At 43.8% G+C, this 24,277-nt stretch overlaps 1 protein-coding gene across 2 annotated transcripts; it reads left to right on the top strand.

The window, feature by feature from the left end:
- Nucleotides 1–1,784: 1,784 nt before the first annotated feature.
- LOC135696890 (uncharacterized) lies at nt 1,785–5,748 on the top strand. 2 transcript variants are annotated; one of them, XM_065216429.1, is made up of 5 exons: nt 1,785–1,946; nt 2,082–2,151; nt 3,581–3,811; nt 3,924–4,592; nt 4,652–5,748. In XM_065216429.1, exons 1-5 carry the CDS (start codon nt 1,921–1,923, stop codon nt 5,648–5,650), a joined length of 1,995 nt encoding a protein of 664 aa, XP_065072501.1. In that variant the 5' UTR covers nt 1,785–1,920; the 3' UTR covers nt 5,651–5,748. The 2 variants fall into 2 exon arrangements, with proteins under 2 accessions (XP_065072501.1, XP_065072502.1); XM_065216430.1 differs by lacking the exon at nt 3,581–3,811.
- Nucleotides 5,749–24,277: the final 18,529 nt, after the last annotated feature.

A 24,277-nucleotide genomic window follows, 5' to 3' on the forward strand; every position in this document is an offset into this window, starting at 1 on the left:
GCACATTGAATCACACTACTGTTCAAAACAGATGGATTTAAAGTGTTTTGCATTTCAATACGATGTGAATTGCTTGCTCAGAAAGGTAAACATCGAAAACAAGAGTTGTGACTTTATCCTATCAACCCGCCTCATATATGAGAACAACCGTGGCACAGTGAGATCGAACGAAGGCTCCGGCAGCAGCACATCCCAACAGTCCATGATCGAATCCCAAAACAAACCCATTAAAAAGATATGTGAAAGCTCTGGCCTCTGGAAGGTTTGTTTATATATTTGTCGATTCATTTTTAGAGGCAGTAAACTAGAAGTCGATAAAGTAGAATATTGTAGAATGTTGAACTACACTCAAAAAATTCTACACGTCATCAGCATGTGTCTCAAACTCAATTTTGCGCTTATTGTGAAACACATCCATTTCATGTGTGAGTCTTATGCTATGAATCATGCCTGAACACTATGGATATGAATTGTGACACGCTTGGATTCTATATGCCTCATATGGTGATATCAATAGCTTTGCACATCATAGTTCAACATTCTACAATATTCTACTTTATCGACTTCTAGTTTACTGACTCTAAAAAATGAATCGACAAATATATAAACAAACCTTCCAGAGGCCAGAGCTTTCACATATCTTTTTAATGGGTCTGATTTGGGATTCGATCATGGACTGTTGGGATGTGCTGCTGCCGGAGTCTTCGTTCGATCTCACTGTGCCACGATTGTTCTCATATATGAGGCGGGTTGACAGGATAAAGTCACAACTCTTGTTTTCGATGTTTACCTTTCTGAGCAAGCAATTCACATCGTATTGAAATGCAAAACATTTTAAATCCATCTGTTTTGAACAGTAGTGTGATTCAATGTGCAATACACTTGAATAGATAGTGAAAGATTTTCAGCTTTTCAAAGTTTGAAACACTAGAAATTAACGTGTATAACACATTGAACTAAGGTGAAATACACTTAAAGTAAGTGTGATTGTGCATTTAAAAAATCAAGTGTTTAAACACTTCGATCAAACGTGTGGAATTTTTTGAGTGTATGATGTGCAAAGCTATTGATATCACCATATGAGGCATATAGAATCCAAGCGTGTCACAATTCATATCCATAGTGTTCAGGCATGATTCATAGCATAAGACTCACACATGAAATGGATGTGTTTTAAAAATAATGCGCAAAATTGAGTGTGAGACACATGCTGATGATGTGTAGAATTTTTTGAGTGTAAGCAGCAAAATTCAACTGTAGTTACCATTTTGGCTATCGTTCGTTTATGATATTTGCTCGGGGATTTGTTTATCAGGATTTCTAGACACCCCAATAGGTCTGGGTTCAATCCCAGCCGAGGTCGGTGGGATTTTTCTGAGGCATAAAAATCTCTGGTCACGTCTTCCTTCGGAAGGGAAGTAAAGCCGTTGGTCCCGGCCCATGTGTGTTGAATGGGTGTGATATCCTACGCAGGTGTGGAAGCTGCCTTCCTGCACATTCGATTGCCATCAATGGATGGCAATCGATGTCCGTCGGTGATTGGCACTAGATTGCGGAACAGAGACCGACGTTAAATAAAGGAAAAAAAAATTTGTTTATCAGGGTGATGCATGCTAGTGACACCTGTGGGAAAAGTCGGTCAGTTTTCAACCTCGTTTGAGACTTACGGTCTTGACTGTACTCATATTTGTTCCCAGCGGCACCGTTGCACGCGCCGATGAGATGCGGTGCGATGTTTTCTGTTTTCTTTTGTTATTCTATTCTTCAAATAAAAAAAAAGTTTAACGTTCACTTCCTCAAAAAAAGCGTCCATCACGATTGTTAATTAATTGTACAAATATCAGGTGATTTCTTATGATTTAACTGTACAAATCCAACTCCAACAAGTGCTAAGATTTCAATTAATGCGTTGGTGATAAAATGGCTAAAAGGAAGCCAGCTATCGAGTAGGTATTTTGAATTATTTGAAGGGTCGCTTCCAGCGACTAAGCCGATGACGAAACCTTAGCTTTTTTCGTTATCCTAACCCGGACGACAACGGCAGTGACAATAAAACGGAATGTTTTCATGTTCGCTTTCAGGGTCGAGGAAGTGCTACCGGATGACAATCAGCTAGGTGAGCGAAGTTTAATGTGGAAAACCTTCATGGATGTAAGTAAATATGGTTTTTTTTTTTATTAATCCTGCCAGGGTGGTCAACGAATCCGGCGGGGATCGAACAACCCGCGAATTCAAGCTCTGTCTTGTAGTGTAGTGTAGTAGTTCCACAGTTATTGACTGAGAGCTTTGGAATCTTTTACCATGTTTGTATTTTCGTATATCGTGGTACTCCATGCCCAAAGTCCTAAACAGCCACCAGCATAGTCCTGGTTTATAGCTAGCCTGCTTCCATCCTCCGTATATAGCTTCATCCATGACTTCATGGCCGGAAGTATCTTCAATAAATAAATCTAATCTAATCTAACATTCCAAACTAAAGTCCATCATCCGGATATCCTTAGTCTTCTGAGTACTTCCTAGAATGAGGATTCCGTACTAAACTGTCCATCATATAGAAGACCCTAATTGATCCCCTGAAAGCTGCCAACTTATTGAGTAAGCTAGAATCTGCTATAGGGGGCTCTAATTTTGGCCCATAGAACTATGCGTCATTTGGAAGCATGAAAAATTGTCAAAAAATGCTTTCCTTCGAAATTTATGTATGGGCCCAATATTAGGGACATTAACCCTAATATACGGCTTGAACCAGGATTTGAACGTAAACGAGAATATGAATACAGAAGTAATACCCAGTGGCGTCCCGTAACCTCACATTGTACCTGTGCACCCATTTTCAAAACCAGATTTTTGCCATATTCATAATCGGTTGAAAAATACACTTAACCTTCTAGTTTAGTCGATATCTATCCAATCCATTGCAAGCAATAGGGGAAATGTATGTAATGTCGGCCTAAGTGTCCCTAATTTGGGCCCATACATAAATACAACAATCGACTAAATTTTCAATAGCAACCAAAAATATCCATTAGTACCGTCCCAATGACGCGTTCATCTAGATTCGATTGATAAATAGCAGATTTTTAGCGATGGGCCCAATCTTAGATCCATAGGCCAACATTAGAGCCATTTCCCCTATCTTGATAATTGTTTATGTTTTGAGAGTTGGTGCACAGCTAGATTGAGGTTAAGGAAACGCAATTGGTAATAACAAATAGACCGGTGACCAGAAGTGACGCTCGAATCAACATACATAATAGGGCCCTACATGTACGGGAAGCTCGAAGGTGTAACACTAGTGCAGCCTAGTACAAACATTCCTAACTGTCCATCTGGAATCGGGATGGCCAAGTTGATACCACATCGATCTAAGTGGATTATCCTTCTTAGGCGTAGAGTCTACTTATACAGGAACAAAGCGGGAACTTCGCTGACCACCCTAGGCCGGTTGCTTGGGTTCCGGAAAGTTACATTCACTATCACCATCCGTTTGGTTTCTGTTCCGGTCGGAACCTATGCTTCTGTTACATGCACACTCACGGGAGAGTTGAAAGTTGGTTTATGTTTGAAACCCTCTTTGCAGACGTTGCTTGCTGCATTTAACCAGTCGGCTGTCGTCAAGTGCACTCGCCACCTGCAGGCAGTGATCGGACAGCGGTGCAGGTTCTGTTTCAGCGCGATAATGCACAGTTTTCAGGCCTTCCGGCGCTGGCTGCTGCTACGCGACCGCAAACGAAAACTAGAACCGCCACCGGAGACGGACGATGAGCCTCCTTCTTCTCCTCACGAAGCGGATTCCGGTGAACCGCAAACGGTAAGATTTCCAAACGGGTGGTGATTTTGAACTTGGCGAAATCGGCTGTGACTGCGATTGGGACAGGAATCTGCAAACTCATAACCGACATCTTCTATGGTTTCATTTCTAGAAATACTCCAAATATAATGAGAAAGACAACATTGTATTCGAAAAAGTATGCGACATGCTGGACTACGATGCCAGCGATCACAGCAACGCCAGCGATGTTCATACGGATGCTGAGGCCGAAGATCCAGCTTTGGCCACTGAATTTAGTCGGGAGGATGTTGAAAATCAGCTGGTGCGAGTAGTAGCCAAACGGAAGCGCGGTTGGTCGAAAAACGGTCTGATGGAATTGATGATGGCCGTAGAAGATGGTCCCAACATGCCTAGTCACCTGAAGGTCGAGAAGTGGTTATTTAATCAAAACACCGGCCCTTTCGATATGACGCAAAACCGTGAAACGATCGTGACAGAGAAGAACGCCGATGGGGATCGCATGCGATTCTACCGGAAAGAGGAGGTAACCATTTCGAGAGATGCTGACGACGCAGACTCACTGTCGACGGTCGACGAAAAAAAGTATATATTGCAGAACAAGAAAGATCGGAACGTTACCAGCAAGATCAAGGTGATCCAAACGTTCCGAATCAAGACCAACAGCGCAAATTCATTCGTGAAACCGAAACTGCATTCGATAAGCAGCTTCCCCATCCACGAAGAGGAACCAACGACATCCACCAGTTGGCTCAATAAAACGTCAAAATCGGACTCGGCTTTCGAAACCGGCGAAGATCAGGTAAGGTTCTCAGAATAATAATTCGCTGCAAATAACTTGCCATGTATCCATTTTTTCAGTCCCAAAACCGATCGCGCCAGCCAGCATCGAGAAAATCTGTCCCGGCACCTGCTCCATCCTCTTTCTTGCAAATGGACAGAGACAACAGACGCAAGAAGGTGTTCAAAAAAACAATCAAGAAAAAGTCCGCCATGAAAAGTCCATCGAAGAGGAGATCGTCTGGTAGCAGCGCGCAACAGTACGAATCCGCCCTCCAGCGCTGTGGAACGGTAAGGAAAATCGCACAGCGACGAGTCCACTGGCAGGAAATGAGCTACATCGCGGAAAGCAGTAGCGACGAGTCCGACCAGGTATTTTCCACCAGGTTAACTCGATCGAAAGCAAAGGCATCGCCGAAGCGGGAACTTCGATCGAAGTCTTCCAGCCGATCCAGTATAACGCCTGAAGCGTCGCCAAGAAAACTTTGGCCGCGGAATAAAGTCATCTCTCCGGGGAAAACCGTGGACCGGGAACTGGTCGGTAATTTTAAGTCGATTTGCCTGAGTCCAAGGAAAAAACTGATGAATTTTCAACCGGAACGGCAACACCCACCCCGGAGGGAGGCGAGCGTTGAACAGACCTCAGATCTGACGGCGCTTTTCAGTAGCGCAAACGATAAAATTTCCAATTCGACGACTGTTGGCAACAACACGACATCATTCATCAACAGGTCGATGATTCCTGACGTAGCGCAGGGGATAGTGGTGTACCAACCAAAAACCATCCAGTCGGAAGCCGCTGCCGACGCGAAGATACGCATCACGACCAAGGACTTGGAGCTGACCAAGGTGGCGAAGGCACGGCATTTGGATAGTTTCCAAAAATTTGACCACTTGATCCACCCCAACTCGTCCGTGTTGTTCTTCCCGTCGGATTCCGAAGACGACGAACCGCTTGCGACGCTGACAACCACCACCAACTCGGACGGGGATTTAAGTTTCGACGACGACGATCCGATTCTGACATTCAAACCACGGAACACCGGGCGTTTGAATGTGATGGAATATAAGTACCATTGATCGATTTGTTGGGATTCTTTTTTTTTTACTGGATTATGTCGCTAGGTATAAGTAGATTCGTGCGCCTGGTTGTAATTTGGTTACGAACACTGTAATATATATATATTGGATGTCAATATTTGCTTTTTCTGGTGGCGGTTTGTTGCGCAAACAGTTGAGAAATGCTCCCAATGTTAGATGGCTGGTAGGCGAGTTGGTACTGGAAATAATATGTATGACATTTGATATCAAGATTACTCGATTCATTTTGTCCTGGGCATTGGCATAACCTTGAGGAGTGCTTAACTGCAACCAGGTCCCAGTATAGTCGCTATTTTTTCTGGTGGATAGAATTTCGATCAAACTATTCGAAACGAACCAATTCAATATATTTTAGATCAAAAATTGGATAGGAAGGACTATTAACTTTTATAAACAAAACGTTGATTATTCTTTCCTCGCCAATCGAACGCCGCAAATTTCCAGCATCATCGGATAGGGGAAACCTTCCCCAACCCAAAGATGGTGTTAGTTAGCGTAGACGAGCCTTGAGTCACGAGAAAAGGGTTTCCGAAGTTTTGTTCGCAATAGCTGATGTGCTCTTTTCTGTTGTTGGTCGTGATTTCAGTGCCAACATTTCAAAGGGGCGTAATTGCTTTTGTAAACAATGGCTTTAGACGTCGATTTCTCGCAAATGAAAACCCACCCCTCCGAATTACAAATGCTAGCTGATACAGGAAACATTCCTCTGCGTGCTGGTTTCATTCATTTTCATGAGTGTGCTTACATTCGCGCGAAATCGACGACTAAAGCCATTGTTTACAAATGCAATTACGCCCCTTTGAAATGTTGGCACTGATTTGTTCGATTGGTTCCGCTATTTTACAGCTCAATTGGTTCCCGAGATTCTATCCGCCAGATTATGAATATAGCCACTATAGGTCCCAGGGCTTGTCTGTATCTTTACAATTTGAAAGATGCACACTAGTGATGTCAATTGTGATGTAGCGGACCAAAAGTTTGTAGGAATTTAACTAATTGCCAACATTAAATAATTGTGTAGTTTAGAATTATGATTTTAACTATGAATTGGTTTTTTTTTTTTAAATAATTGAGTCTAATGGTGCAAAAATTAAAAAAAAAAACGTTCAAAATTTTTGGAATGCGACATCACACAGGTACTACCTTTGAATTTGGTTTGAGCGAGTGGCGATTTTGTTTTCTTTAGATCAAGGCGATGAAGAAGACAAGGATATTAACTATCTGCACACTGGATCAACATATAGCCACAGAGAACAGACATGGAGCTTGAACGTCTGTTCTCTGTGATATAGCCATGCTAGGAGGGATAGAACATCATTTTATTTTCATAAAAACAGAACCATCATAACATCAGAAAGCCCATTGGGATATTACGAGTGTCACTTCACGGTGAAAACGAAGAGAAGTGACCACTTCACATTTCCGTTTAAATCAAATGGGAATTACTTCACCGTGAGTGATAAGTTGTCACTTCACCGGTAATAAGGGCCGGGATCTCGGATAAGAAGAAAATTGGAAGACCATGATCCACTCACGTTCTGAAACAATCATCACGAAAAGCGTCCACCAGAGAGTAGTAGTAGTGGCCACCTTGCCCCCGAGTGGCTGGGTGGATATACGATAAACAACTAGATAAGAATATCAAGGCTCAACTACTACGGACACATCCTTAGAAGCAATCCAGGCGGAATTTTGAAAACGGCACTCAAGTATAGAATACCAGAACCCAAGAAAATTGGAAGACCGGCATATACCTGGGAAACATGTATTCGACAGGACGTGGAGAGGAGCAAAATTCCCCTTGAAGCATGGCAGGATATCAAGGATATAGCACAAGAAAGGAGCAAGTTCAAACAAACCCTGGGGGCAAGACGGCTGTACTTAGAGTTAATATTTTCACAGCGAGCAAATTTGAGTAACTTATATTTACTCAAAAGTGATCAAAGTAGTCTCACATTCGCCAAGAAATTAAAAATTAAATCAGTATTGCTGATTGCATCTGAAACTGGACTGTCCCAAAAATGCAAAAAGTGTGATAAAAGTGCACGTTTCCGTCAAATCGTTTTGATGTCTTCGGAGCACTTATTGCTTGCATCATAAGGAATAAGTGCACCCAAGACACCAAGACGATTAGACGAAAACTTGCAGTTTTATCACACTTTTTAATAAGTAAAAACGCGTTTATTAGTCCAATTTGGTGTGAAACGCGGAATATAAACATACATTATCTGTCAGAGTGTCAGGGTAATCCCATCCGTATTTTATTTTTTGTATTCTTGCATCAAATACTCACTAATCCATGTGTTCTTCTTTTCAGTATCAATTACTCTTATATGCGTGGTCTCTACTATCGTGTTATTGCCCAATCAGGAAAAGATATTTCCGATATGATCCGGAGAAATGAACCCGTTATTTGGCGTGCTTTATTACGAATTGCCAAGGGTGTGTTCTTTCGATGGTTAATTTAGCATTCTATTAGCAGTTTTGGCATTGACTCTTATAATGATCATACATTGGAAAGTGCTGATTAGACCTATTTTTAGTTTTAAACCTGTTCAAGATTTGACCAATCAAGCAAAATCGGTGAAGATTAAGAATCTAAACCGCTTCAAATGTATGATTCAATTTCAGCATCTTATATAAATAAGTTAACGTGAGTTGCGAATTCTAGTTTGAATTGTTCTGATAGTGCAGTAATTTTTTATATTTGACTATACAATGATCTTCCCAATAATCTCGGTTTAAACTTTGTGAAAACTGTAACTCCTCAATGATTATTTCTCTCCAAAGTCGCAAGTGAAACGCGATGCAAAACAAGAGAAAAACAACCATCAAAAATTTCAGTTTTCATTCGTGAGCAATACAGTCCTGGAATCATAAAGCGGTAGTCTTTGACGCCTCTGCCAAAATGTGCATCATCAATACGTTAAATTATGTCAACTCCATATTCACTTGAAAATCCCATTATTATCATCGTAAATCAATGATAAGCATACACAGATTTTGCAGGCTGCAACACGGATTTTGTGGATGGCAATCCGGTATGTAATGTTGTTAAATGATGAACGTAGATTTTCCTCGTCCAACGTCTTTGCTTGACAATCGTGGAATGCAGTCAAAACTAACAGGTTGCTATATCACCGTGTATTGAATATGGAGCAACTCAAGTTACTCAGAGTTACTCAAAATTTACTCCAATATTACTCATTATCAAGAGCTGTCTCACCCCTAGAACAAACCACTAAAAATCTGTATAGTAGCATGGTGGAGTCGGAATTTGAGACTAGCAGCGGCTCTGACTGGGATAGTGAAACAGAAGACGTTCAGACTTCTCCGGATTCAGTGATGAGGACCCCATGATGACAGGAACCGATTCTGGCGAAGCAGTCGGCCCGAGGCAACAACCCACAAAACATCCCCAGTCAACCGATGATTAAGCAACACAAGTTAGCCCAGAATGTCATAGGTAAGTTCACACAATCGTTATATTAACATGCTATCCCAATAGATCCCTATTCAAATGTGCTAGCAGTGGCTTTTTAACCACCAGTAGTTGTCTCTTCTGGCGTTCGAGTAGCGGATCTATTGCACACAGCAGGCGCAGACAACTGAGCCCCCAAACGGCTGCAACATGTGGTCTGCAAAAACAAAAAGATTGCTCCATTCATTTTGTGCTGCAGTGCTGATAAAAATCATTTCTTCTACACTCAACTTAGCTGAAAAAGAAGACAACCTTACCAGATAGACTAATTGAATTTTGACATAAAAACATTCTCTTGATCAAGGCAACCTCTGAGTATCGAAGGCAACATAATGTGCAGACTTCTTCAGTATCTTATACTAATATTCGACTGAAGAAAACATCGCAACTTACTGAATATATATTAACCTAGGACACAGACATATGAAAAAAAAAATTCTTGTTCCAGTATGATTTCCGGGGGCCTTCAGGGTCCTAGAATAACTGTTTAAAATTTCAGGTCAGTCGGGGGAACTATATTTTAGCGCCAGCGCTTTTAATTTTACATAGGAATTTCCATGGGGAAACTTACTTTTTCAAATAAAAATCTGGTGTCCTCTAAAAATAAATCAACCCAATTACTTCCTAGGAAATTCTACAAGGAAACTTTTCTTCGAACACCGCAAAACGATGCGACGTTTGTGGAAAAAGTTATTTACTTACTTACTTACTTACTTAAGGGTCCTGTGCACCACCAGCGGTGCAAAAGGCCAACGTGAAAGACTTCCATCCTGGGCGGCTGCTCGCTTTTGCCTTGACCTGGGCCCAGGTCAGATTTCTATCGACTTGCTTAATTTCCTTATTGAGGCTCCGCCGCCATGTGCCCCTGGGTCTGCCTCTGCTGCGATGTCCTGCCGGATTCCAATCCAGCGCTTGCTTGCAGATTTCGTTTCTGCCCCGTCGAAGTGTGTCGCCCTAGAATTTCTGTTGCTATCGGCTTCTGATGACATCGACGATGGAGCTCGGCATTCGAGATCCAGTTGTGAGGCCACCAGGCACGAATTATATACCGCAGTCATCGGTTGATGAAGACCCTGCAGCTTTTCAGTGTTCTCCGCTGATACACACTACGTCTCGCTGGCGTATAACAACACAGATTTCACGTTCGAGTTGAAAATTCGGATTTTGGTGCGTTGACTTATCTGGTTGGATCTCCATACGTTTCGTAAACTCGCAAAGGCAGCCCTAGCCTTCTTGATTCGTGCACCTATGTCGCTCTTGGTCCCGCCGTCCGACGCTATTTGGCTGCCAAGATATTGGAAACTTTCGACCTTCTCCACTGCTTGCCCCGTTACCGTAAAGTTGGAAGGGTTGCCCGTGTTGATATCCAACGATTTGGTCTTGTTGACGTTGATGGTGAGACCCGTCGCAGAGGAGCGTTCGGCTAGGTCATTGAGCTTACTCTGCATATCAGAGCGCCGTTGTGCTAGTAGAGCAACATCATCAGCCAAATCGAAGTCGTTGAGATGCTCCATGGTGATAGGCTGCCAAAGCAGCCCACGGTTCGGTACACGGTCAATTGCACCTACCATGATCTCGTCGATTACGATGAGAAACAGTAGCGGTGATAGTATACATCCTTGTCTCACACCAGCGACTACCCGGATAGGGTCGGACAAGGCTCCGTTATGCAGAACTCTGCACGTGAAAGCCTCATACTGCGCTTCGATGAGGTTGACGATTTTATCCGGGACTCCCTTGCGTCTCAGGGCGCCCCACAGATTCTCGTGATTGAGACGGTCGAAAGCTTTTTCGTAGTCAATGAATACCAAAAAAGAGACTCTTGGAATTCATTGACCTGCTCCAGGATGATGCGGAGCGTGACAATATGGTTCACACAAGATCTTCCGGCACGGAATCATGCCTGCTGCCGTCGGAGAGTCGCGTCGATCTTCTCCTGTATCCGATTCAGGATAACTTTGCACAGAACTTTGAGAACAATACACAGTAACATGATGCCTCGCCAATTGTCGCACACAGTCAGATCCCCCTTCTTTGGGACCTTCACTAAGATGCCCTGCATCCAGTCGGCCGGAAAAGTCGCGGTGTCCCAGATATTACAGAATAGTTGATGCAACATTTGTGCGGATAGCATGGGGTCAGCTATGAGCATCTCTGCTGATATGCGATCGACCCCTGGAGCCTTGTTGGATTTCATGCTTCGGATAGCTGCTTCAATCTCCTGCAGTGATGGGGCCTCGGAATTGACGCGAGTGATGCGCCGCACCCTAGGCGGATCATGCCGAGATGTTGATGGCTGGTTGGCCGTCGAAACTTGAAGAAGTTGTTCGAAGTGCGCAAACCAGCGTTTCAGCTGGTCAGTGGGGTCGGTAAGCAATTGTCCAGTCGTGTCCTTCACTGGTATCCTCGGGTTCATCCTTGCTCCCTCAGGCGTCGTGAGATATCGTAGAGGAGGAGTATATCGCCAGTGTTTGCGGCTTTCTCCCCTTCGTCGGCCAGGGAGTTCACCCACGCTCGCTTGTCCCGTCTGCAAGAGCGCTTGACTTCCTTCTCTAGAGCCGAGTACCGTTGACGGGCTTCGTTCTTGACTCCTCTGGTTCTCGCCCGCTCTATCGCGGCTTTTGCTTCTCTACGCTCCTCAATCTTCCGCCAGGTTTCATCTGTGATCCACTTTTTCCTCTGGGTGCGCAGCTCACCCAAGTTGTTCTCGCTTGTTTCTATAAAGGCATTCTTGATGGCCGTCCATTGTTCTTCTACGCTGCCACCTTCTGGAACGTCCGCAGCTCGAGTCTCAAGTTCTTCAACAAAAGACCTTTTTACCGCTGGATCTTCAAGTCGGCATGTGTTGAACCGCCGCCCGAGTCTCTCCTCCCGTCGCTGGATCCGCGCCATGCGTAGGCGGATTTCACCGATTAGAAGGTGATGGTCAGACGCGATGTCGGCGCTGCGTTTATTCCGGACATCAAGAAGGCTCCGTCTCTATTTTCGGCTGATGGTCGATCTGATTCTCGGTATGTCCATCACGGGAAACCCACGTGACTTTGTGCACTGGCCGATGGGGGAAGAGCGAGAACCCGATCACCATGTCGTTATTGCCACAAAATTCTGCAAACAGCTCACCGTTCTCGCTCATTTCGCCGAGACCATGGCGTCCCATGACACGCTCATAGTCCGTGTTGTCGGAGCCGATCTTCGCATTGAAGTCGCCAGTGTAGATCTTGATGTCACCCTTTGGAACCTTATCCACGACGGCATTCAGTTGACTGTAAAAACTCTCCTTGTCCTGTAGCTCGGCAGCATCGGTTGGCGCATAACATTGGATTATGGTAAGATTACGAACCCGTGTTCTAAATCTGGCAACGATTATCCTCTCATTAACAGGCTCCCACTTGATGAGCGCAGCACTTGCCTGGACGCTAAGTAGGAGACCAACTCCACGATGGCGGGGAGCGTTTTCACCTCGAATACCAGAGTATAGTAGTACCGGGGGAGAGGTAGCTCATCGATTCTTCCGGTTCGCCTCCTAGCATCGTGCTATAAGGTACCAGGCGATAACCAGGGTAGTTGATCGATAGCTCGATGACGTCATTTCGTTGGCGTCTGCAATGGGAAATTCTCATAGCAGGCGTTGACGATGGGACGTTGTCGAGTTGTTGAATAGCAACTATCGTGGTAACTCACCGATTACCTGTCGATCTGCCAAATTTGGAAAGACGTCTGCATTGAATTGTCTCATATAATAATATTCCGCCCACTATATCACAAGAAATTGCGAGTAGCTGAGTGGAATGGAGATAAGTTAAGCATTGGGTACAGGACCAAGTCTCCCCTGGGTGGTGCCAAAAGATGAGCGCAATAGAATCATCAAGTTGCCATGAGGTACGGAATGAGACTATTGCATGGCTGGGTAGTCAAAGTCTTCCATTCGTTAGTCATTTCAAGTGGATTAGAACAGGTTTAGGTTTAGGGTGGGCGTTGGCCAGATTTGGATTTTTCAGATGTAATCCTGGATAGGACCCTGTCATTGAACGTCGCGTGAAAGTGGAACTTGATGAAGGCCTAAGTACTTTTTCGTAGTTTTTAGTTTTCGGTTTTGAAAGATCGTCGGTTACAGTGGTCTGCTTACTGAGTAGAATAACGCGGTCCCAGGTCCTTACATATCAAAGAGATTTATGGTAAAATCGCTTGTGTATCGTGTATTTTGCGAAACTCGTTGTTGTCGTTGGTTCCGGGTTTGAATGGATACACAAATTTGAGCAACGGTATTATGTGATATGAGGGGCTCGGTGGCCTTAGAGCAACCGTTTTTGCTTACTGAGCAGAACATCATGAGTCTAATCTCAGGCCCATCCACATTCAAGATTCGTCAATCGTTTTGTTAATATGACTACATGGTAATAACAGCAACTCGGTGATTAAAAAGGTGCTCGTCTGCCTAGTGGCAAACGTTTTTGCTTACTGAGCAGAAGACCGTGGGTTTAGTCCCAAGCTCCTTCGCGTTATATAATCGTTAGGACATCAATTCAGCTTATCGTTTACCAAAACGAACCCTGCTGCAAACCCAACCCTCTTATCCAACATCCCAGTGATTCCTCGTGGAAGTGCAGAGGTGTTCTCGGCTTCCATCAAAGCGAGTGTCATATCAACACAATCCTTCCCATTCCTTTCTTGACCTGTGTTCGGGCGCGGCCGGCGCTGGTATTGCCTAATTTAAGATCACCAGTTTTTACACATTGAGGATGATTGCTAGTCCCAAGCATCGTCTATTGGTTCTCTGTGTAATTACAGCTGGTCTGGCAATAACAGAGTAGCAACCGTGGGCGGTCAATCATGCTCATGCTCATGCTCATGCCATGCTCGAATACCAGAGTATAGTAGTACCTGTCCCGACGGCAGTTTGTGTTCTCCAAAGTTTGGCCAACGAACTTCACTCAGTCCCAGGATTTCTACACGGTTAGAAAAAAGTACCCAAAATTAAGTTCTTTTCACTCATCTCGGCACTATAGTGCAGGAACCCAAGGTAAAGCGGGTCAAAGTAATTTTCATTTACTTGTGTGCAGTTCGTATGGAATTTTCCACTGACTTTTTAACCAAAAGTAAGTTAGTTGTACCCAACAGTAGGTAAATATGATTATACTCAACGTTGGGTTCCTACACTTTACTACCCCTGTTGGGTGGTTTTGCTCCTCCGTTTTTGACAACATTAGTAGGAGAAAAGGAGACAAACTAGTCAAAAGTAGGTAAAAGTGAACTGGCCGTTGGGTACTTTTTTCTTACCGTGTAGCTTCATGCGTCGCGCCTCGTTGGCGAGTTGTGCCAGTTTACCCTGCTGGGATAACGTCAATACATTCCATGATCCAATTCGTGTCCGTTGTTTTGCGCTAAAAGTCGTTGCCGTTATATCAGTTAGATGTCTTTCTCTGTTGGTTTCTGTAACAATTGTAAAGGTTTCAGAGACAGTAGGCGGTTGGCCTAAGGTCTCCTATCCGCCGTGATGGGGCTGCCATCTTAGGTGTAGCTTCCGGGGAAGAGCATTTCTTATTCAGCCGCTGGATGCCAGTCAGACGCTGTTTGAGTCGCACCTGCATGGTGAACAGACGCTCGGGTTGGCGAAGCATTTCCTCTATCACCGTGCTATGGTTACCGCGCCAGTGTTCGCGTCGCACCTCCTCACTCTGCTATTGTCGGATTGACCAAATTGCCCAGGCTAAGCCAACCAGCTGTGTCCATGTTTCAGCTGGCAGTCTTTTGTGATCATATGACTCGTGGAGGCGTGAGGTAGGAACTTGTGAGGACCGGAGCTAGGTATATCGCTCCTTCCAGATTGTCACTCACCATTTTGTAGCCCAAAAAAAAGTTATTTAGCCATTACTGATTGCTAACCAAAGGAACTGCTCATTATTCTTTTTTTTCTAGCAGCACTGCCAGCTGTCGCCTGCTGCTGTCTGCGCGAGGCAGTCACGTTGTGTGGGGGTTCACTCAGCATGGATGAAAGCCGATATCATGCACGGTAAGAAAAAAGAACCCAACGGCCAGTTCACTTTTACCTACTTTTGACTAGTTTGTCTCCTTTTCTTCTACTAATGTTGTCAAAAACGGAGGAGCAAAACCACCCAACAGGGGTAGTAAAGTGTGGGAACCCAACGTTGAGTATAATCATATTTACCTACTGTTGGGTACAACTAACTTACTTTTGGTTAAAAAGTCAGTGGAAAATTCCATACGAACTGCACACAAGTAAATGAAAATTACTTTGACCCGCTTTACCTACTTTTAGGTTCCTGCACTATAGTGCCGAGATGAGTGAAAAGAACTTAATTTTGGGTACTTTTTTCTAACCGTGTGCGCAAAGAATCTTCGATTTTGATGAAACTTTACACAGGTTTCCGGCAGGCTTGCAATTGCTCATTACAACTAAAATGATATTTTTCGTAATTATGAAACAATGAGATAATATAATCATAATTTTTATTTGTAAGCAGCAAGAATAGAATAGTGTATGACATATAAAATTTGTCAATTTTGCTTCAGAAGGTCGCAACTAGCGATTTAATGATAACTGATTACTCGCTCATCGCGTTGCTCATCGTTACCGCTAATCGCTATTGTGACCCTCTGAAAGCTAAATTGACAGGTTCTATGTGTCATACGCACACTTTACCCAACCGGTGAACACTCGTGTTTATTTCAGTTACCATGGAGACGTAATTTGTGATTAGCCCCGGTCCCTTTCAAATTGTATCATTATTTATGAACGGCCTTATATTTGAAATGCCGTTTCACATTCATCTAGTGATGTCCGATTTTCATTCGAATAATCGATTAATCGATTAACGAACCGAAAAGTAAACTATTTATAATCGGTTAGATCATGCCGATATAAGCATTAAATCTCCACAGGATCATCACCGATTATTTCAAACATGTGCTGCACTCTCATTGGTGGAAAAATGGCAGCACAGCGAACAAAAAATAATCGATTAGTTGTTAATCGAGTAATTAAAAAATGGGACACCTCTGATTTTGGTGTGATTGTTTTGACAAAAAATGAGCGCAAAATTTCATCTTTTCCGAGGGGGCAGCAAAACCACAAAATTACCTTGAATACGGGGGGTTCTCATTGGATGAAAGGGACCGTGAAAGAAGACACTAAAATAGAAAGTTTTTCTTCCGACAGTTTCATCTTAGTATTCATCTTTGCTTTACCTTCTCTTATTGCATCATGTAAATAAGAATTATCATTAAAATATTCCATAGCTTCAAAAATCCGAAAAATAGCATTTTAGCTGTAATGAGCATTTGCAAGCTTGGTTTCCGGTATAGTACAACAATTATGTTTCACGGGGGTCATTTGGAAACAAGCGTGATTTTTCACATGGGTGTATTTGCTTTGGCGCACAATTTATTCAAACCTTATCAGTCGAAGTGCTGCTGCTTAGACTCGAGGGGGGCGACACATCTAAATCTCAATTCTAGATGCGCAAAAAATCACACACTAGCGAATCAATCTTCGAAAAATCATCTTTCATTTCTCGCATCTACTTGCATCGTGCTTCATCTTTTTGCAGGAAATCTTCAAAATCGACATAAATCTTCCTTCTATCTACTCAGCGTGCGTGCAGCTAGACACAGCCAAACACAATTTTTTCTGCATCGTAGACAGAGTCGCCCCCCTCGCTTAGACTTCAATATTTCATCGGCTTCATTTTTCGGTGGTACTCCACAACTTGCTGCATGGTATTCATGTTGTTCGGGATTCTTGGTTACCGAGTTGTTGAGGTCGGAAACAAGCTTTACGGCCTTTTCCGCGACATTATTCACAATCTTAAGAGCTTGAACTCGCTGCTGCACTGTTAAATAGAAAGTGACGGTGGTTTCACTTTCAAAATCGAAACAATATTTATGAAAATATATCACTATCTTTCGGTTGGTAACAGTGAATACATTTTCACGAACATGACACATCAACAAAAAATAACTTCGATCTTGATGATTTGTTATATTTACTTACCTCTCAGATAATCTTGATTTAAATAAACTCCAATGTTCAGGGTTTTCACCGAGAAAATCGGTGGAGATGTTCATTACAGTATAAAACTCTCTTGAAGCCTCAGTAATAAAGTCCGAAAGGGTCGAATGGTCACTGATGTTAGTTGCTCTGACGGGAATTTTATCCTTGCTGAGTTTGCGTCGTTTTCCGGATTTTTCGATCGATTTATTTGGTTCATTTAAAGCAGCTACCATCTTTCCTTTTTCGTCTATTTCTACCTTTGAATCGAAAAAAGCAAGGACCACGTTCCATTCCGATGGTACTGTACCATAGATGATTTTGAAAGGCTTTCATGGCAATCAAAGCGTAATGTTGATCGTGAAAGTTGTGGAGATCTGTCCAAAATTCCAGATCCACTCGAGGGGCCGAAACAGAACTACTTAGACGATACCAATATCGAATGAAGCAAAGAGACTGATAATCGAAGTTTTCCCACCCACCCTAGGTACATTTTCACTTAGAAACTAGGTAAACTTAAATCTTATCTCCTTTAGAAGCAGGTACTCCACTGCTTACTCGTTGATGTGTCCTAGCTAGTAACTTGAAAAAGCCAAGTATGGCCGTTTTCTTGATCCCTGTTGTCTCTGTATAGAACCCCAGCGGTTATGATCTTCCGGATTTTTAATGTGTTATTTGGCTGTAAATCTGTTCAAATATGTGAAAAAATACCGAACTTCTCCATCGAAAACTGTGTGAGAATCCTTGTCTATATTTGTTTTAAATCAACACTTTGAATTCTCCCCTGTCCAAGGATGAGAGGGTTTGTTGATGATTTGTCAAGTGTCGCTATGATTTTTTTTTTGCAATTTGTTAAAATTGTAGTTTTTCTCCAGTTCATTGATTTGAAAGGTTCAAGCGAGTGAATTTCACGGAGCCGTAAATTGTAGTTTTATCATAATTTTAATATTAGCATAAAATAAAATAGTAATTTTAAATTCGCTTTTGTAATGCTAAGGTAAATAGTTTGCTTTGAGTGTAAAGTTAATTTATAAAATAAGTTCTAACAGTTTTTTTACACTTCGAAACTTAACGGGTCATACCTCTAACATAGTAGCAGTGACAGTGTTGCATGTCCTAACAACAACTGCCTGCGACGCTGGGTATGCCCATCGATGAGAAGAACAGCAAACTTGTTCGATGTAGGCACACCGGAGCTTCCTGGTCCTTCGCCGGGCTTCGCGAGCGATGCTGCCCCATTTCGGGGCACACACACACATACACACACATGCACGCACGACATACCACGAAAGAAAGAGCGCGAACACTAACTCGAAAAACTTTCCAAACAACTCAAGAGATTGAGCTCAAACCGAACTGCACTGCTTGACGGGAAAGCAGGGAATGTGTTGAATCTCTTAGTTTTATTTATTTTTTTTACTTTGAATGATCTATATTTCTTGTATTTGTTTGGTTTACATGTATGAATTTTCAAGTGACACAGATGCGTCTTTTCAACTTTAGTTATTTTGAAATTTTTAATTATTATTTACTGTTCCTAGTCCTATCAGGCCTGTTAAAGTATGACCACCTTAGTGGGATTGGTTTGTTTTGAATTGGAAAAAGGAGACTTACTTAAAACTACTATTTACAGCTACAACTAATCTACAACTACTATATACACCTAACCTACTATATACAAATTGCTTATCAAAGCATATTCTGAAGTATTGCATTTCTGCACAAATTTGTTCCTAGTTTCGTTAATTTGAAAATCTACTTTCGAAATGTTAGCCTCTTGATGGATGTCGGAAATGCGGGTATCGAAAGGACGATCTAGGATCATCCTCAATACCCTGTTCTGCGCTACCTGTATTTTGTTCCTGTGAGTTTGTGCACATGATTCCCACACCGGAGCTGCGTAGAAGATCGCAGGCGCAATGATTTGTTTGTAGACAGCCAGCTTGTTCACCCTAGAGAGACGAGATCTGCGGCAAATAAGTGGATACAAGCACCTAACTAGATTGGAACACTTAACTACTGTCCTATCTATGTGCGAGCGGAAAAGGAGCTTTTCGTCAAATAACATACCAAGATATGTTACTTCGGTGGACCACTCAACCCTTGTGCCATCCATTATTACAGTACAAGAGGGAGCCGGTTTTAGTTTGGGAGATTGTCGATGGAGGATCATTATTGATTGGGTTTTGGAGGCATTGATTTTGATTTTCCACGTGTTGGCATAATCAGCAAAGGCGTCAAGGCATCGTTGAAGTTTGTTTGTTATTTCACGAGGCCTCCTTCCCTTGACGGTTATAGCGGTATCATCTGCGAACAGGAAGAACACGCAACCGTTGCCCAAGGGAGGAATGTCGGAAGTGTAGATGCTGTATAGCAAAGGGCCCAACAGACTTCCTTGCGGAACACCTGCTGGGATGGAAAAGGTGTTTGAATTGCAACCATTCAACGATATCTTAAACGACCTTTGCTAGAGGTAGTTTCGGGTGATTTTTACAAGATGTGGTGGAAAGTTGAAGTTACAAAGCTTGTACACAAGTCCGTCATGCCAGACATTGTCAAACGCTTTTTCAACGTCTAACAATGCCATGGCTGTGGACTTGGATACAGCTTTGTTACTTCGAATGTTATTCATCACCCGAACTAGCTGGTGATTTGTGGAATGCCCTTTCCTAAACCCAAACTGTTCAGGTAGGAGAATGTTGTTCTTCTCGACAAACTTGAGCAAACGATTGAGAATTAGTTTCTCGAACAATTTGCTCAGCGCTGAAAGGAGGCTGATTGGTCTATAGCTGGAAGGTAGTGATGGATCTTTACCGGGTTTGCGGATTGGTATGATTTTTGCTATCTTCCAGATACTTGGAAAGTAGTGCAGTTCCAAGCATCTGTTGAAGATAGCAGTCAAAAGCGAGTACACTTTCGTGCTCAGCTTCTTCAATACCAAGTTGAATATACCGTCAAACCCGGGAGCCTTCATGTTCTTGGTGTTTTTCAGTGCTGAGCAAATCTGCTCCACTGTAATATTTTCTGCCGGAGGGACGACACAAGCGGAGGCATCCAAGTTTTGTACGCATTGCGTCACCTGATTTTCGAGCGGACTTTGGATAGTTGAGCCAAGCAAATGCGATGCAGCAATATGATTGCCAATCGCATTTGCTTTCTCTTGTGGGGTAATGAGCCGATTGTCATCATTTCCGACTCTGAGAGGAGGAATGGGTTTGGGATGAGTTTTCAGCACCTTGGCTACCTTCCAGAATGGACGGGAGCGGTCATCCAGATTCTGGACAACACGCCCGAAACTTTCATTTCGGAGTGAGTCCATTCTGGAAGCAATCTGCCTGTTCAGATCGGCCATTTCATGTTTTTTGCTCAGATCTCCAGTCCTCTGAAACTGGCGTCTACGCACATTTCTCAAGCGAATCAGTAACTGGGTGTGGGAATCAATAGCAACAAACTTACCCCTCACAGGAACTTGTCGAACGCATGTCTCGTCAGCCACGGATATGGCCTGGTGGAGTCCTTCCAGAGCCCGGTCGATGTCCTCTACGGTGTCAAGCGGTGGATTTTCGTTGATGTTCAGGTCTACCACACGTCCAAACTGGACCCAGTTTACGTGGTGGTAGTCTTTTCGTAGGATTGGAGCAGGAGCTATGTTGATGCCGACCTCAGCCACCACCGGTTGGTGATCGGAGCTTAAGTCGTTGATTGCCACTGGCTTGGATAGCCCGAAGTTCGTCAGGAAGAAGTCCAGCGTGGAAGGGTTTCCCGCTGGAGAGATGAATGTCGGTTCATCCGGAAATTGCACTGTATACAGCCCATGCTGTGAGTGGTCGAAGAGCAGACGTCCATTCTGATTCCGCTGATAGTTCCGCCATGCTTCGAGGCGGGCATTTAGATCACCCCCAATGACGAATCGTGAGCGCGTGCGAGTGAAAGCGGTGAGGTCGTTCTTGAATTTCATCCTTAGTCCGTTGCTGGCAGCACACTGACGAGGGCAGTATACGGCGATGAACCGGACGTTTCCGGTTGATGATTCCACCTCCACACTAAGGGCCTCGATGATAGAAGTGTGGATATGCGGCAGCGTGTAGAACTTTATTCCTTTCTTGATGATGATCGCAACACCACCCCCCCTGGAGTCGATACGATCAAGCCGGATAATGTGGTGATCAGGTAGCCAAAAACTGTCACCGGATTTAAGGTGGGTCTCTGTTAGGAGGCCCACGTCGATACTTTGCTTGCGGAGGAAGTCAGCAAGCTCGAGTCTTTTTGCTCTTACAGAGCATGCGTTCCATGTGACGACAGTTATCGGTTTAGACCCCATACTGAATAATAAACTTACCGAGCACTTGGATCTGTTCGGGCTTGCTGCGGCACTGACGAAGAGCACCGGTCATGTCGACGAAAATCTTCATCAGCTCATCCGCAGAGAAGAGATCGGGATTGGCGTTTTGTGCTGGTGGTTGTCTTCAGAATCCAGGGGGGGATGGAGAGCTTTGTCCAGCTGAGGCACCAAACGTTTCTTGACGGGGGCCGGATTGCACCCGTGGATTTGCTTGACCGTGTTGCGTATCACGAAGAGGCGGGAAGTCCTCCACCCTGAATGCCGGAATGTTTTCCTTCTTCCGTCCTGGTTGACTTCTTGTGGACGCCTGCTTTCGGATCCGCTTGAAATCCTCGCGTTTGGGGCACTGTTTGTCGGACCCTTGATGAGCTCCACCACAGTTGGCGCATTTGCACGTGTCCGACTCGTCGACAACGCACTCGGAGGAGACATGATTTTGGGCGCATTTGCCACAGCGTGGCTTGATGTAGCAGTTTCGGGTGCCGTGCCCGAAATTCAGGCAACGCTGACACTGGGTGACGTCGTGACGGCCGCCACGGTATGGCTCCCATCGGACAATGATGGAATTAATGGAGCGGATAGCCTTCAACGCATTAAGCGTCACCGTTCCCTTCTGGAAATGCACCAGGAAAAGGCAATCCGGATATTTATTGACGTTCTCGTCCCTCCTTGTCATCCGGAAGACGGCAGTTGGGGCCAGCTTGTAGCGGTTCTTGATTTCCGCTTCGATCAACTTCGGGTCAAAGTTCGGTAGACCCCTGATGACGACCTTGAATGGTTTTTCACCGGGAATGTCATGGGTGAAGAATTCCACCTTGGAAGTCCTCAGGTGGGCGATGACCAAGTCATACTCCGTTTTTGTACGGAGCACCACCTTGGTGCCGACTCTGCCCAACTTGAATTCGGCTTTAACGCCCAGTGACGCCAGATCCGCGATGAGCTCGTTAAGATGGGCATTTTTCACTACCAGCGGAGGTAGCTTCACTCTTGTCGCGCACCTTTCAGCAGCATTTTCTATTTCGGCAGCGTCGCCGAAATCTTCGTTTGTCGCAGAGGTATCCTCGCGACCAATTGTGCCATCGGACTGGCCCCGATTCTTCTTCCTCTTCTCGCTGCGTTTTTCCGTCACAGCTGGTTGGATATTCCCATCCATGGGGAGAACAGCAAACCTGTTGGATGTAGGTACACCCGAACTTTCTTCACCGGGGTTCTTGTCCTTCACCGGGCTTCGCGAGCGATGCTTCCCCATATCGGGGCACGCACACACACAAAAAACACCGCGAAAGAGAGAGAGCGCGTACACTTCACCACGAACTTTCTTAGTTTTATTTTTCCATTCTGTACAACATGATCTTAAATTTATGTGTTACATTAGTGATCTATAATTATGTAAAATCATTTCCTGTCACTATGGAATTTTCCATGTCCCTATCAATACCGAACTTTAAGTTAATTTCTGCTAGTTATAATTGAATTTCTACGCGGACTTAAAAAGGGCTAATCTATGTTTTCGAGTCCTTATGTCCTTTTTGGAACCAGAATTTCTCAATATGCTCATAAATTTATTGCTTTTTGTAACTCAGATCCGATATGGCTATACAAATAAGAATTCGAACATTTGCAACGTTTAACATTAGATTATTATCCTTCGTGAACGAGGGGGACGACTCTATCTACGATGCAAAAAAGATTGTGTTTTGCTGTGGCTAGCTGCGCGCACGCTGAGTAGATAGAAAGAAGATTGATGACGATTCTGAAGATTTCCTGCAAAAAATTGATGAGCGATGCAAGTAGATGCGACAAATGAAAGAAGATTGTTCGAAGATTGATTCGCTAGTGTGAGATTTGTTGACTATCTAAACTTGAGATTTAGATGTGTCGCCCCCCTCGTTCGTGAAGGATGAACAAAAAGGGAAAACTAATCTTAATCTACATGCTCAGATATGTCGCGTCTGGGCGTGTGTTTCCTACTCGAGCGCATATGCATCCTAAGTAAATAGTGCAGTCGGATTATGTAAGCGAGCTGTCGTTGTTTTGCCCTAGGTACCTTTCATTTATTTTCCTTGGCCTTGGTATCTGTCGTGACCGGACCGAGGTTTCCATCCTCGGCCACGGCAACACGAATTAGCGATGCAGCTCCCACGGATGCTTCTATTGCTGCTGCTGCTGCTGTTTCTGCTGCTGAGGTTTCTGTTGCTGCTGTTTCTGCTGCTGCTGGTGGTCCGTCACCTCCGAAATTCGTTACAAGAAAGACTTCAACGAGCTTAGGTGCTGATGACCAATGAGACTCTGTTTACATACGAACTATCACGCTTCACGCTCACTTGATTCTACTCCTTATTTATTCAACACTAACTCTATCTTCTACATTCTTCCCCTCTTCTACTCTCCTTAATTGAGGAAGGGGGGCATTATATCCACCCATTTGGTGGAATTTTATCTACCCTCTCGGGGGACTTTCATCTACCATCTCAGAGATATTTCATCCATGAGGTCATGGCAATTCCAACTATTTAAAAATTTCCTCAGTCCATCCATCAAGTTATGGCAATTCCAACTATTTCTAAATTTCTTCAGTCCATCCATCAGGTAATAGAAATTCTTATCTACCATCCGTTCCAGAATTACCAGGTCATAGTAATTCTATCTACCATCCATCAGGTCAAGGTAATTCTATCTACCATCCATCAGGTCATGGTAATTCTATCTACCATCCATCAGGTCATGGTAATTCTTTCTACCATCCATCAGGTCATGGTAATTCTTTCTACCATC

Source organism: Ochlerotatus camptorhynchus, unplaced genomic scaffold (genome assembly GCF_037179485.1).
Source record: "Ochlerotatus camptorhynchus isolate MF236.1 unplaced genomic scaffold, CSIRO-AGI_Acam_v1.1 ptg000063l, whole genome shotgun sequence".
NCBI lineage: Eukaryota > Metazoa > Arthropoda > Insecta > Diptera > Culicidae > Ochlerotatus > Ochlerotatus camptorhynchus.